Raw genomic sequence first — 14224 nt, forward strand, 5'->3', positions numbered from 1 at the left:
AATAAAGCCATCAAACAAAAATGTGCTATTATGCAGCAAATGGTTGTATGAAAGTACAGACAGTTCATAAAAAAAAAAAAAAAAAAGATAAAATAAAATAATCGGTTTGCTCCTCTATTGGACTGAATCAAGCACTGTCTTCTGTGGCTGTGCAATCCAATCGTAGCATTCCTTTCCACATTCTGAGCAGAAGTAGACAGATGTCAGTCTGGTATCACCAGCATGGGTCTTCCTGAGGGCTCTCTTATCCTTTGCTTTACCTGCCAAGGTGGTTACACACATAAAAAGAGATTTCTTCACTTCCTATTTCCAGGCAATCTTGTCAGAGGAGACAGAATGCCAGTTGTTCACGCTGATGAAGAGAACACTGAGGTCACACCTGCATATGTCCTTGTAGCACAATTTGGGTTGTTCTTTCAGCCTCTTTCCAGACACCAGCTATCCAAAAAGGAGGTCTTTAAGTATTCAGCCATCTATAATGCATGAGGCATGACCCAACCAATTCACACATATCTGTTTCAGGAGGGTGAACATGGAGGTGGTGCCCATCCTCTCAAGCACTGTGCTGTTGAAGATCTTGTCCTGCCATGATTTACCAAGTATGTGCCTAAGGCATTGCATATGGAATACAGTGAACTGCTGCTCCTGTTTTGAGCACAGAGTCCATGTTTCACTGGCATACAGTCATGTGTTCAAACACAGGGTGTGTGAACCTGCACCTTGCTGTGCACAGTGAGCTTCTTATTAGCCCCTACCCTGTCAGCCTGGAAAACATTGGGGTAACTTTTCCAATGCTATCACGTGACACGTTATCAGAGATTGTATAGTCTAGGTAAATGAACTCATGGACAGTCTCTAGCTCCTAGTCATTCACCATGATTAATGGCTCATTGCCCATATTTTGGCCCATCACCTGGGTTTTCTTTAAACTGATTATGAAGCCAAATTCCATACATGCATCTGCAAAGCGATTCATGAGTGACAGGAGTTTTTGCTGAGTGTGAGCAACAATGGCTGCTTCATGAATGAACAGGAACTCCCCTGGATGCTTCCTAAGAACCCTGGTCTTCAGTCTATGTCAAAACAATCTGAAGAGATTGCTGTCCATTCTGGTTCAGAGAAAAATACCTTCCATAGCAGGTCCAAAAGCAAATTTCAGCAGAACTGAAAAGAAGATATAAAACAATGTTGGAGCCAGTACACACCCCTGCTTTACTCCACTGTGAGTCTCGAAAGGTTTGGATATGGATCCGTCATACATAATTATTCCCTTCATGCCTTCATTGAAGGCCCTGATAATGCTAAGTAATATTGGAGGACAGACAATCTTTGCCAGAATCACAAACAGACATTGCCTACTGATGTAGTCAAATGCCTTGGTCAGATCAATGAAGTCAATATATGGAGGTTTGTTCTGCTCCCTGCAGTTTTCTTGTATTTGCCTAACAGAGAAAACCATGTCTATAGTACACCTTCCAGCTCTGAACCCACACTGAGACTCTGAGTAAACTATCTCTGCAAGAACACTAAGTCTCTTCAGGGCAACATGTGCAAACAGCTTTCCCATGGTACAGAAAAGGGAAATACCACAATAGTTGTTACACGCACATTTGTCACCCTTATTTTTATAGATAGTAACTATGTTTGCATCCCTTATATCTTGTGGTACAGTACCTTCTCTCCAGCATTGTCAAAGCAGTGATTGCAGCTCTGAGATTAGGATACTGCTGGTACATTCAAGGATTTCTGAGGGAATATCATCTTTCCTGAGGGATTTTCCTGAAGAGAGTGCTTTTAGTGCATCATTGAGTTCCTCCAAGGTGGGCCCAGCTTCAACTTCAGTCATAGTTGGCAGAGTTTCGATGGCATCTAGGGCTTGCACCATAACTACGGTCTCTGTGGCATACAGCTGCACCCAGTGTTCCATCTGCTTGATTTTGTCCTTCAAGACCTCACCTGTGGCCTACTTAAGTGGAGAAATCTTCCCTTGTAAGAAATCTTCCCTTGTGATGGCTAATGGCTTGCTTGATCCCCTTCCCTAGGCACCATATTCAACCGAAGCTTGAGTACTGACTTTGTCCCAGCTGAGTGGAGGACAGCCACTGTCATCCCTTTACACAAAGGTGGAGTATCCACCGATCTGGGAAATTATAGACCCATCAGCCTAACTAGCCTGATCTGCAAGGCCATGGAACAGATTATCATGGACCTCATTAACAAGGACATTGGCAACTTCCACACACTTGATCCCACACAGTTTGGCTTCATCAAGGGGAGGTCATGTCTGCTAAATTGTGTTGACTTCTTTGAGACAGTCACCAAAGCCATGGATAAGGGGAAGATGGTGCACACCGCTTACCTTGACCTTGCCAAAGCCTTTGACACTATTCCCCACTTGGGCATAATATATAAACTCTCTCAACTAGGCATCAATCCATATGCTACCAGATGGATAGCATACTGGCTCACTGATAGAACCCACATAATCAAAATAGGGGAAGCCACCTCAAGCAGTAGACCTGTAACAAGCGGTGTACCCCAGGGTTCGGTCTTGGGGCCTCTGTTATTTGGAATATACTTTTCTGAGGTGCAGGCCACGACCAGTGGACTATGACTGACAAAATTTGCAGATGACTGCAAGCTGGGTGCTGTCATCAATTCCCCTAGTGACATGGACATCCTCCAAGAGGGTCTCACTCAGACAAATGATTGATGCCAGAAACATGGCCTCAAGCTGAATACCAAAAATGCATCATCATCTGCTTTGGGGAGACTGATGTCCCCACAAATTATCACATTAATAACAACATCATAAGCACTCAATCAGTAGTGAGGGTTTTGGGAACCCAGGTTGATAGCAACCTGACTTATGACCACTATGTTGCTTCCATTGTACAGTAAGGGTATATCATATAGGGACAAGGAAGTCATAACATCCCTGTATTTTTCCCTTATAAGGTCCATTAACGAGTACAATGCCCCTTTCGGCATGTACCTTACAAAGCACATGCAGCAGCTAGAGAGACCACAGAGGTTCCTCACCAGGAGAATCCAGGGCCTCAGACATCTACCATACACAGTAGGCTAAAATCCCTATCCCTCTACTTGGTTTCATACAGACTCTTCAGAGGTGACATCTGTCTGGCATACAAGGTGTTCATGGACCCCCACCTTAATGGGACACCAGCAAGCGCACATAATGTAATGCAGCAGGTCTCCCAACAGCAGGCTCTGTCATTCCGACTCTGTTGTTGTGACTGGTGTGAACGTACATCTCCTCGCACTCGTTGAGGAGACATAGAAAGAGAGACAGAGGAGGAGTGATTAGAGGTGTAGGCCCTGACCTTGAGCAGTATCCTACCTTGACTTTCAATGACACCTCAACCAAGAGAACCAGACAGAGACAACATGATCAGCTTTCATAATTGGCTTTAACTCTAGTGTCATTGTCAGGGGATCCACGTCAGTCTGTCTGATCCGATGCTGCCTGGGCCACGCCCGCTGAGCCGCTTAAGGCTCCCACCCACCACCCTTTGGGCTTCCTGATATAAGGCTCTTGCCATGCCACCCCATAGTGCCTTTTTAGGCAAGGCTCAAATTCTAAACCTACCACCCTAGAACAAAAAAAAAAAAAAAAAACTAATGGTGCTGCTCAAATGCAGAAGTCTCAACCTCAAGATGCACGACTCAGGCTCCTCACAGTCAGGATGGAGATCATCGATCTTTCTGTGACTGAAACCTGGTTCAAGGCTCCGACGACCACCCCCGCACCATCAGGCTTTACGCACTATCATGCCCCCCAAAAAGACAACACCAAGAAAAGGAGGGGGGGTCTATATTCATCAATCACACTTCATCCAAGGAGTTGGTGGCAGCGCATGATGCATCGGAAACCATCCAGGTGTACTAACCATAGGCAAGAAGACTCTGGCAGATTGCATGCATGCAGCCACCCTCTCAATCTCTCAATCACCTAACCTCACACTGCTTTCCTGAAAACACTGGAGGGTATAAATGTAAACACCACACCATCATACTAGATTGATTTCACAACCCGAATATAGACTGGGATCACTACTCAGCCCCAACACTCTAGCCCAAAGGCTCCTGTTGCTAAGACAAAGGACAATCATAAGGCCTTCTTTAGCTATTATGTTAGAAACCTGGGAGGAAACTCCCAGATATGCTCAGCCTTTGTGAAAGACTGCTGCATATCTGCAAGTCAAGTTCCACTCAAGCAACCCACATGCGTGGCCTCAACCTGGTCTTTGACAGCAACAAGACTTGCTGGTGGGACAAATTTGTGCCCCAGAGACTCCCCCATCTATGGAATAGACTCCCTCTCCACATCAAGCAGAGTACCACTTTACCCCTTTTTAAGCGCAACCTGGATAACTGGATGGGAAACGGAAAATATACCCCTGGGACTCCACCCATGTCCCTGCTGGACAGGGGCATTGGGTGCTGATTTGTCTAAACATGGGCTAAACTCTTGGCTAGGCTTATAAGGACCTCAGGACCAATAGCCAAGTAGCCTATGATCATATGAACCATTATACATTCTTTTCATGTTACCAATGCCTGCAGCCTGCTGAATCTAGAAGCAAAGTTGGAACTAATAATCATTTCCTTTGCACATGACTGAGCTACCTGCTGCACTTGACTCCAAGCACACTGGAGTGCCTGCAAGTTCTCATTGGGTAAAGACACTGCCTGTCTTGTCTTCACACTTGCATATTTTTGAAGGGTCATGAGTCTTGTCTATGTCAATGCATGGCCTCTCTTACTTTTTAGAGTGAAAGAACCATTGTGTCTGGATGTTCACCTTACTATACATGAGCAAGTGGTTTGTATCACATTCTGCTCTGTGGTAACTGAGGGTTACCCTGACATTACCTAAACTGCTGCATTTGGTGAGGACAAGTTCAAATTGGTGTCAATGTTTCTATCTTGTGTGCCTCCGTGAAACTTTGTGCTGGTGCTTGACATTGAATAAGGTGGTGGTTATGCAGAGGTCATATTGGGAACAAAGTTTAAGGTGAAGCTGTCCATTTTTATTCATTTTTACTGTTCCAAAATGTCCCAGGCAAGTTGGCCAGCTATGATGGACATTGCCAACACTTGCATTAAAATCACCAAGAATGAATGATGGTTCATGGGAAGGAACCTCACTGATGGGTAGAAGTTAAAGTAGGAGCATTGATGCAGAAGACATTGATCATGGCCTCTGGTGTTTGTAGGTGAATTTTCAGCAGTCTCCCATTTCCCATATTTGATGATATGACTGAGCCAGTGATAAGTTGTGTCTGATTGTGAAACTAACACCATGTTCCCTGCTGTCTTCTGGAAACTTCCCATGCCAGGAAAAAAGTAATTTCTTTCTCCCTGAGACATTGAATGGATGGTAGCCTTGTTTCCTGGAGAGCCACAATGTCCATCTGCAATATGCTCAACTCATTGTTAATGACTCTGGCCTTCTGAGGATTACTGATGTTCTGTAGATCTTCTGTAATGCCTGTAGTAATGGTCTTTAAGTTCCATGGGTCTAGCCTAAAGGTTAGTTTATTTTGTTGCTTTTTTGTTTTTCCAGGTCTATGATTACGGATCCACCTGTTGGGGATTCCCTAACCCCCACACACCCAGTGGAGCAAGTGGACCATGGAGAGGCAGCGCCTATTTGGCTGGGGATGCCCAGCTTAAGGTGGGCGATAGCTGCAAAATTAGATCAAAGGATCTTTCTAACCTTCTAAAGCAGCCCCTGGTGCCTCACTCTATTCCAGCTGAGGGCATTGGCTTATTACCGGTAACTGTTACTTCCCATGTTGTGTAACTGCTCACAGAGCAAAGCTGGGTTGTCCTCTCCAGTGCACAGGCCTGGGCACATGAATTTGAGGAAACAGCTGATGCCCAACAGCAGGTCCCCCCTCTCCACACTACTAATGTAATCTGAGGGGAAAGGCAAGGCCAGTACAACTTGGCATCAATGTCATCGCAGTAGCTGCCAAAATGAGGTTGAGTACAACCTCAAACTGCCTTATGGACTCCATCTCCATATTTATCTTCGGGGTTTACTCCCAAAGCCTTCACTATCACTAGGTATTGCCACAAGGCTGCAGGGGTTTTAAATCAGAGTTTACCTTCTCCTAGTTAGGTTGCTTCCCCAGGCTGATGAGCCTCACCTGCCCGAGACTGCACATAATACAATTAATACGAGTAAAGTGAAATTTTGTTTGTGACTGTTTTCAGATATATGTTGTACAAGAAAGACAGGTGACAGTTATAAAAGTCACTGAAGAAAATATGTCTAGGTTTCATTATATTTAAGGGAAAATGCCAAATCAGAAGAAATTGGCTATTAGAAAATATTTGTCACAGTTTATAACATCAGTTTTATGAAGTATATAGTATATATTATATAGGCACAAAGAAACATAGTCCACAAAACTGATCATGAACTTTGTGTGGAATAAGTTGATCACAGTCTAGGGCATATCATGTGTGCTAATTCTGTAATAGTAATATTACAGCCTAGTTTAGTAGATTGGAGCATATAGATTGGAGCTAGGCCACGGTGGTGCAGCGGTTAGGATTATCGCCTCACAGTAAGAGGCTCTACAGTTCGATTCTCGCAGGAGCACCTTCTGTGCAGAGTCTGTATGTCCTCCCCGTGGTTGAGTGAACTTTAAAGACATGCAGGTAGGTGCGTGAGTGAGTGGGTGTGCCTTTCTTGAAGGTTGGGCGCCAGGCTGGCAACTCAACACCATAAAAATCCACTGCCAATCATAAGTGGACCAGTGATCTGCTGTGGCGACCCCTAACGAGAAAAAGCCAAAAGGCATTACTACTTTAGTAGATTGGAGCTGCAATCAGCCTAGGTAATGCCTGATCATACCATGGTGCCATATGTGGAATTGTGCTGTATTTCAATGTACTAGAAGACAGCAGAACTGGTGAAACACCCATTACTTGGATAAGCTCACACATAGTTTAATTTATGCCTGATGTATAAGGCCAACAGATAGGCTTGTAGGGAGACAGACAAAAGACAGTATTTTCACACAAGCATATACTTTATACATACACTGTACAATGCACATATAATGATAATAAAGATTTACACTATACTTACGTAACTTTACTTTCTAGTCAGGGATGCCCAAATCATAGGGATCTATAGCACCACCAAATTCATTTACTAACTTGCTAAAAACAGTTTGGACAATACTATTACAATTATATGCAGTGAATTAATAAGTATTAGCAATAAAAATAAATGTCTGTTTACAATTCCATTGGTTCTTATGAATTTTGAGGTGGTTATTTTGTGGTCATTATAGGATCCATTATTACAACATTCTAAAGGCAGTTTACTTTAGTATGATTTCTACTTTGACCTCAAAGCAGCCTTGACAAATCAATTGAAGTAGGCATCGGGCGCTGACTTGTCAGAAAGAGTTCATATTAAAACACCGAACACTGAAAACATAGACACATATTCAGTGAATGCTGAAAATGTCGAAACCACAGAACAGCAATTTCTTTCCTAGGGAAAGAAATCGCTGTTCCAATCCCCCCAAAAAAACATTAAACACTTCCAAACACATACAAACATACCCTAACCCTAATTATACCCCCCAAAAACCAGTAAACAACTAAATACACATATGCACGTAACCCAACCATAGATCTAACGAAAAAAAACCAGTAAACATTTTAAAACATATTCACTTACCTTAACCCATGCCCTAACCTTGTCAGTAACTCCTGCACATTTATATAACAGTTCCAAACACATACAAACTTACCTAACCCTAATTCTACCCCCCAAAACAAAAGTAAACAGCTGAAAACACATACACATGTAACTCAACCATACATCTAATGCAAAATAAAAAACAGTAAACACGTTCATACATATGCACTTACCTTAACCTGCACCCTAACCCTAAGGTCAGTAACTGTTGCACAATCACGCTCGGGGGCTATACCGGACAAGGGCCACACTACACTTCAGAAGAGGCAAAGCAATGAAGCAGTCAAATGACTTCTTTCCCAGGGAAAGAATTCGCTGAACAGCCACTTCGCTGTTTTGCCTGTTCGCCCTACATGTGTCGACAAAAATGCATTAGACAAAATGGGTTTTCATCGTTCTAATAGGAACTCATCAGAACATGGTCTAAATTCTTGGCTAGGCTTGTAAGGGCCTTAAGGCCAATAGTCTAGTAACTTCCTATGATCCTGTGAGCCTATAAATACAGAAGCCATAGTGCTGTGTAACACAGATGGCACACTTGATTTGCAGAATTTTGGAGCTCATACCTTAGCATTGTTGTACCTCATAGATGATGTACCTTATCGTTGTTGTAGCTCATAGATAATGTCTATGATCATCAAAGAAGAATGAAGTGGCAGACGCTGTTACACCTACCATTGTGCACTTAATAGAGGCAAGTGGATGTATAGTACTGCTTCTGAATTACTGCTGCATTATTTAGCTTTTGAAGTCACAAAGGTTAAATATTATGGCATATACACCTACCTGATGTATTTTAAATCTTTTACAGTCAGCATATATGCTTACCTGGTAATAGCTAATATTATTAAATATCATGGATTATATGCCCTACCTGTTAGATTCAAAGCCTTTTGGGATCAGTAATATCCAACGTTACAGCATAAGTGCCTATCTTATACAACTCAATATAAGTTAACCATCATGGCACAAACGTCAATGGGATGCCTTGTCTGTTTTTTGGAGACAATAATACTGAGGCTCAGGGCACTTATTTTATTTGTCTGTTAACAAGAGAAATGGGCTGGTCAGCAGATCCTTCTTAGCCACAGCATCAGTCAGTCAAATGTTAGAAAATTACACATAATTTCATAACCTCACATTTTAGTTATTCCTGTATTTGGGCTGGAACCCAGACTCCACAATAGATGTAAGAAAATACCTCGGTGCCTACCCATTGATCTTACTCTTTTTAAATGAATTGATGTTGTCAGTATCCCTTCCTTTTCCCAGTAGATAATTGAAACAGCTTGGTAAGGATGAGATAAAAACCTTCTTCTCCAAGATGTTTTAAATAGGAGACATTTAAAACTAAGAGTGGTGTTCCCTAGATTCTTGTCATGATCGTGTATCTTCAACCAAAGTAATCGATTCATTCACGGCTTTATAGGCCACAGATAACATGCAACTAGTTTATTTTCACACCACTGTAGCCTGACCACTGTAGCCTGAAAGAGTACAAACTGTCCCTATAACACATTTCTCTGGATGGAGGCTTATAACTTGTAATTTTTTTGTATGCTCTTTAAGAACAAAATTCACTTTCATTGTAAAAACAAAACATGATGTTATACTCTATGATGGGTTGAATGCAGGGCATAAACAGGTCAGCTAGAACAACTGGGGAGCTGGTTCTAAAAGGTTTAGAATAAGACCAAGGGTTCTAAGTGTGTTTGATCATACAATTGCAACATTAACCCTAAAAGAAAAGTTGTTGATAAATATACCCCAAGTGTGTAATCACCTTTATGTGCTGAATAACTGCACCACTTAACAAAACATAAAGATAGACAAACTTTAAGGGGATGAAAGTACATGAATTTAAACTTATTAGTGTTCGAAGGATGGCCATGCTCTCTAAGCCAAAATGAAATAGTAAATAAATAGTGACTCAGAGGTGTAATATCCTTATTAAAGCAAATGTCCAAACCAATTTTAATATCATCTGTGTACTTAAAAAGCCAGTGACACTTTAATAAAGGAAGATACAAAAGTATGTTAAAAATGACAGGAACAGAGCCAAAGATGCAGCTACATGAGTATGCAATGCATTTTAAGCTTTATGTAATTAGTACAACCTAACATCATGGCATGTGTATGCAATGCATTCTAAGCTTTTTGTAATGAATACAACCTAACATCATGGCATTGTACGCAATGCATTCTAAACTTTATGTAATTAGTACAACCTAACATCATGGCATGTGTACTCAATGCATTCTAAGCTTTATGTAATTAGTACAACCTAACATCATGGCATGTGTACGCAATGCATTTTAAGCATTATGTAATTAGTACAACCTAACATCATGGCATGTGTACTCAATGCATTCTAAGCTTTATGTAATTAGTACTACCTAACATCATGGCATGTGTACTCAATGCATTCTAACCTTTATGTAATTAGTACAACCTAACATCATGGCATGTGTATGCAATGCATTCTAAGCTTTTGTAATGAATACAACCTAACATCATGGCATGTGTACTCAATGCATTCTAAGCTTTATGTAATTAGTACAGCCTAACATCATGGCATGCGTACTCAATGCATCATAAGCTTAATGTAATTAGTACAACCTAACATCATGGCATGTGTACTCAATGCTTTCTAACCTTGATGTAATTAGTACAACCTAACATCATGGCATGTGTACTCAATGCATTCTAACCTTTATGTAATAAGTATAACCTAACATCATGGCATGTGTACTCAATGCATTCTAACCTTTATGTTATGAAATAAGTATAACCTAACATCATGGCATGTGTACTCAATGCCTTCTAAGCTTTTTATAATGAATACAACCTAACATCATGGCATGTGTAATCAATGCATTCTAAGCTTTATGCAATTAGTTCAACCTAACATCATGGCATGTGTATACAATGCATTCTAAGCTTTATGTAATTAGTACAACCTAACATCATGGCATGTGTACTCAATGCATTCTAAGCTTTTTGTAATTAGTACAACCTACATTATGGCATGTGTACTCAATGCATTCTAAGCTTTTTGTAATGAATACAACCTAACATCATGGCATGTGTCATCAGTAGATTATTTGTTTGGCTTCCTACTGAAACTGTCTCTTTTGCTGCTGAATCATATAACCATGATTACAAAATGTCAGAATTACTTGAATGTGAACCACAGTTTAACTTTAAAAATAAATAGCTAAGGTGCCCTGCACCCCCAACATGAGGGATGGCTGTACCACCACTCCCTGATACAAGACATAACATTCAGCTCATCCTTCCTCAGGGAAAAGAGAAATTCCCCTAGATATTATTGTTTCAAGGAAAAAACTCTACAATCAGTCATCAATGATCATACATTAGAGTGTCAGTTATGAGTATGTTGATAAATAGCTTGGTGCCGTATTCAGTTTTACAGCCATTGTGGTGCTTACAACTGTTATTATGTATAATATGGTTACACCAAATTAATACTTACTCTTCTGTAAAGTCACCAGCACTTCCTTTTAGAATAACTTTAATATTTGGTTCAGTAATGGAACATCCGTGTAAAGTAACACTTTGTTTTCCCAAAATGGATATACGACCAGGTACAATATAGCCCTAGAAAAGAATTAGATAAAATTATGTTTGTCGTTGCTACCAAATAAAAATGATTTTATGGAGTTTTGTCCAGTTATCCTTCCTAATAGTCATAATTCCCATTTATCATACCATACAGAGAGAGAGAAAGAGAGAAAGAGACTGGGACAACAACAAGTTGTTGGGTTGGTATCGTTGTATATTTCACTTATGTGTTTCTATCTTTTGCTTGCATTCATATGAAAGCAGCTGAGACACCACCATTCTACAATCAGGATGCCACTGTTGCTGAAAAGAGGCTGGCTCTCATTTGTAGGAACGTTTGATGCCATCAAGACTAATGCTAAATCTGGTTTCTGCAGTCTCTGCAAGGTGATCGTCAGTCTAAGAAACCCATAGAGAGAGAGATTTCCTGCCCTTCTTCTCTTTAGGAGAGGTGAATGGACTAAAAGCCTCTTTGCTTATCTCCCAACCTGACCGGACCTCTAGCATCCAGTATAGTATATGAACTGAAGCCTCCAGTGATACAGGCAGATACCATGTCCCTATTACAAACAGCCATCCAAAAAAGGTCTTCAGGGTATTACCTTCAGACCTAAATAATGTACTGGATATAATCAAAAATTTCCCCAAATAATCATCAAGTATTACTACAGACTGACATAAATGGCAATTTCTTCTTATACTAAAAAGGATAAAGTTTGAATATGAAAAAGTTTTCTGGCAAAACAATGCAGATTTCTTGTTTTTAAACATTACCTTAATCCTAATTCAGATTTTTTAATGTCTAATATTTGCTCAGAGGGTTAAGGTGATACAAAGCAATGGTTGTTAGAGTGACACTACCAAGGTAAGTTACAGTAAAAAGCTGAGTAACTGAGTGCACAGTCCTAGGACCTGTCAGTTTAACATGTCTGTGTCATAGGACATGATGTTTTTGTTGAGTATGATCAATTTATATGCATATGATTCTAAGAATGGTGTGGTAGCTATTGTTAAAGGCATAAAGGACAGGCCCCAGGCAAGATCTGTGATGACTAGAATTGGGGGCAGAAACATGGTAGTTGATATTTAATGCTCTTCAGTGGGATGATGTGAACTAAAAGAAAGAATAAACCACATACGACCACCATGGCCCTGTAACAAACACAAACTGTACAATATTTATTAATGGTCAAAACAATAAAAAATAATGAGAGGTAACACTAGATAAAAGGTTACCACTTTCACAGCCTATAGCTGCTTCATCAGACCTAAAGCAAACACAAAAAGTCAAGCTAAAAACACCTAAAGCATCCAATCACATTAAAAACTTAAAACATGACAAACCATTCATAAAACCATGAAGTAAAGAGTGGTGAAAACTGACCAATCAAGTCAATGAACCAAGCCTCTGCTCTTAAGTCTTATACAATATTTATAAATATTGTATGGTTTGTATTTGTTATACAGCCATGGTGGTCATATGTGGTTTATTCTTTCTTTCTTTATATATTTCTCATACATTTTTCAACATTTACCAAACTTGTAGCATTTTTCTGTTGTTACTTATGATATGAACTAAACCTGCATAATTAGTAGCATAAGCTGAAGCAGAACAGAGGATTAAAATATTAGGGGATAATGTCCCTGAAGTGGCATTGCAATGCAAAGTGAAAGAAGGTGATAACAGGGAATATGACACTGTAGTTCACAGCAGAAGGCTTGGATTCCTGAAGTGCTGAGTTTAATCTCTCATTGTACATTTGTTGAATAGGCCTGGAGATTATATAGACAAAAGGAGCTTATACTATTATAAGCTGTGCCACAGAACATTACACAAATGGTAATGGGTGTGGAAGGACTGGGGTATGATAACAGACTTTGAAAGTTTATTTAATATCACTCTCTCTTTATATAGATATATATATGTGTATATATATATATATATATATATATATATATATATATATATATATATATATATATATATATACATACACACACACACACACACACACACACACACACACACACACACACACACACACACACACACACACACACACACACACACACACACACACACACACACACACTACTTTGCCAGCAATCATCTATCTTTCAGTCTACCTAACTATATACCTGTCTATCTATCTAGCTATCTAGCTGTCTAGTTACTCTATATCTTAGTTGTCAGAAGAGTATATCTTTGGATATTCTGCATGTGGGAGGTGTGGGCACTTAAAAACGAGGGACACAGAAGACAAAGGAGAGGATATAGGTAACAACTAGAAGTGGTAGACTGCTAGTTAGACTTGATAAATTACTACCTTTCAGACTGAGTGATAGGGCCCTGGTAATTAGTTCTTGATGCTATGAAACATAAGAAGTCATTTAATAGGTTCAAAGTTATTTGAGAAACAGTGAAGAAAAGTTGCAACAAGGGTATGTTTGGACAGCTTTGTGAGAGCTGACTACAACACTCAGATTCAACAGGCTACTTTCATATTCCATAAGCATCTTCATGTACTCATATATGTTAATTCATTTAGCCTTTCATTTCTGCATACATTCCCTAATACCCGTGTTATCCTGTTCAGAGCTGTGCTGAGCTACAGTATATTCTAACAAGCAAAGAAGGTGAGGCAGATAGACAGTCATAGATGGACAAAGTCCATAGCTAGATGTAAAGACATACACACACACACACACACACACACACACACACACACACACACACACACACACACACACACACACACACACACACACAAGGGTCTATGTTATTTCATTGAAATTCTAATGGCCAAAACCATTTCAGTTCAAACTCATTCACTGAAAACTTATTTCATAGAAGAGCTTCTTCACAAGAAATATATATCCTAAAAA

The 14224-nt window shown here is 40.1% G+C and overlaps 1 protein-coding gene across 1 annotated transcript in view; it reads right to left on the reverse strand.

The window, feature by feature from the left end:
- PLXNC1 (plexin C1) overlaps positions 1 to 14224 on the reverse strand; it is a 735616-nt gene that overhangs the window by 361459 nt on the left and 359933 nt on the right. Inside the window, exon 13 of the mRNA XM_044087647.1 lies at positions 11250 to 11374. Within this exon, the coding sequence (XP_043943582.1) occupies positions 11250 to 11374 (125 nt within the window). The remainder of the gene's footprint in view (positions 1 to 11249; positions 11375 to 14224) is intronic.

The sequence above is a fragment of the Protopterus annectens genome, chromosome 11.part0, assembly GCF_019279795.1.
Source record: "Protopterus annectens isolate FY-2018-M chromosome 11.part0, PAN1.0, whole genome shotgun sequence".
Lineage (NCBI taxonomy): Eukaryota > Metazoa > Chordata > Ceratodontiformes > Protopteridae > Protopterus > Protopterus annectens.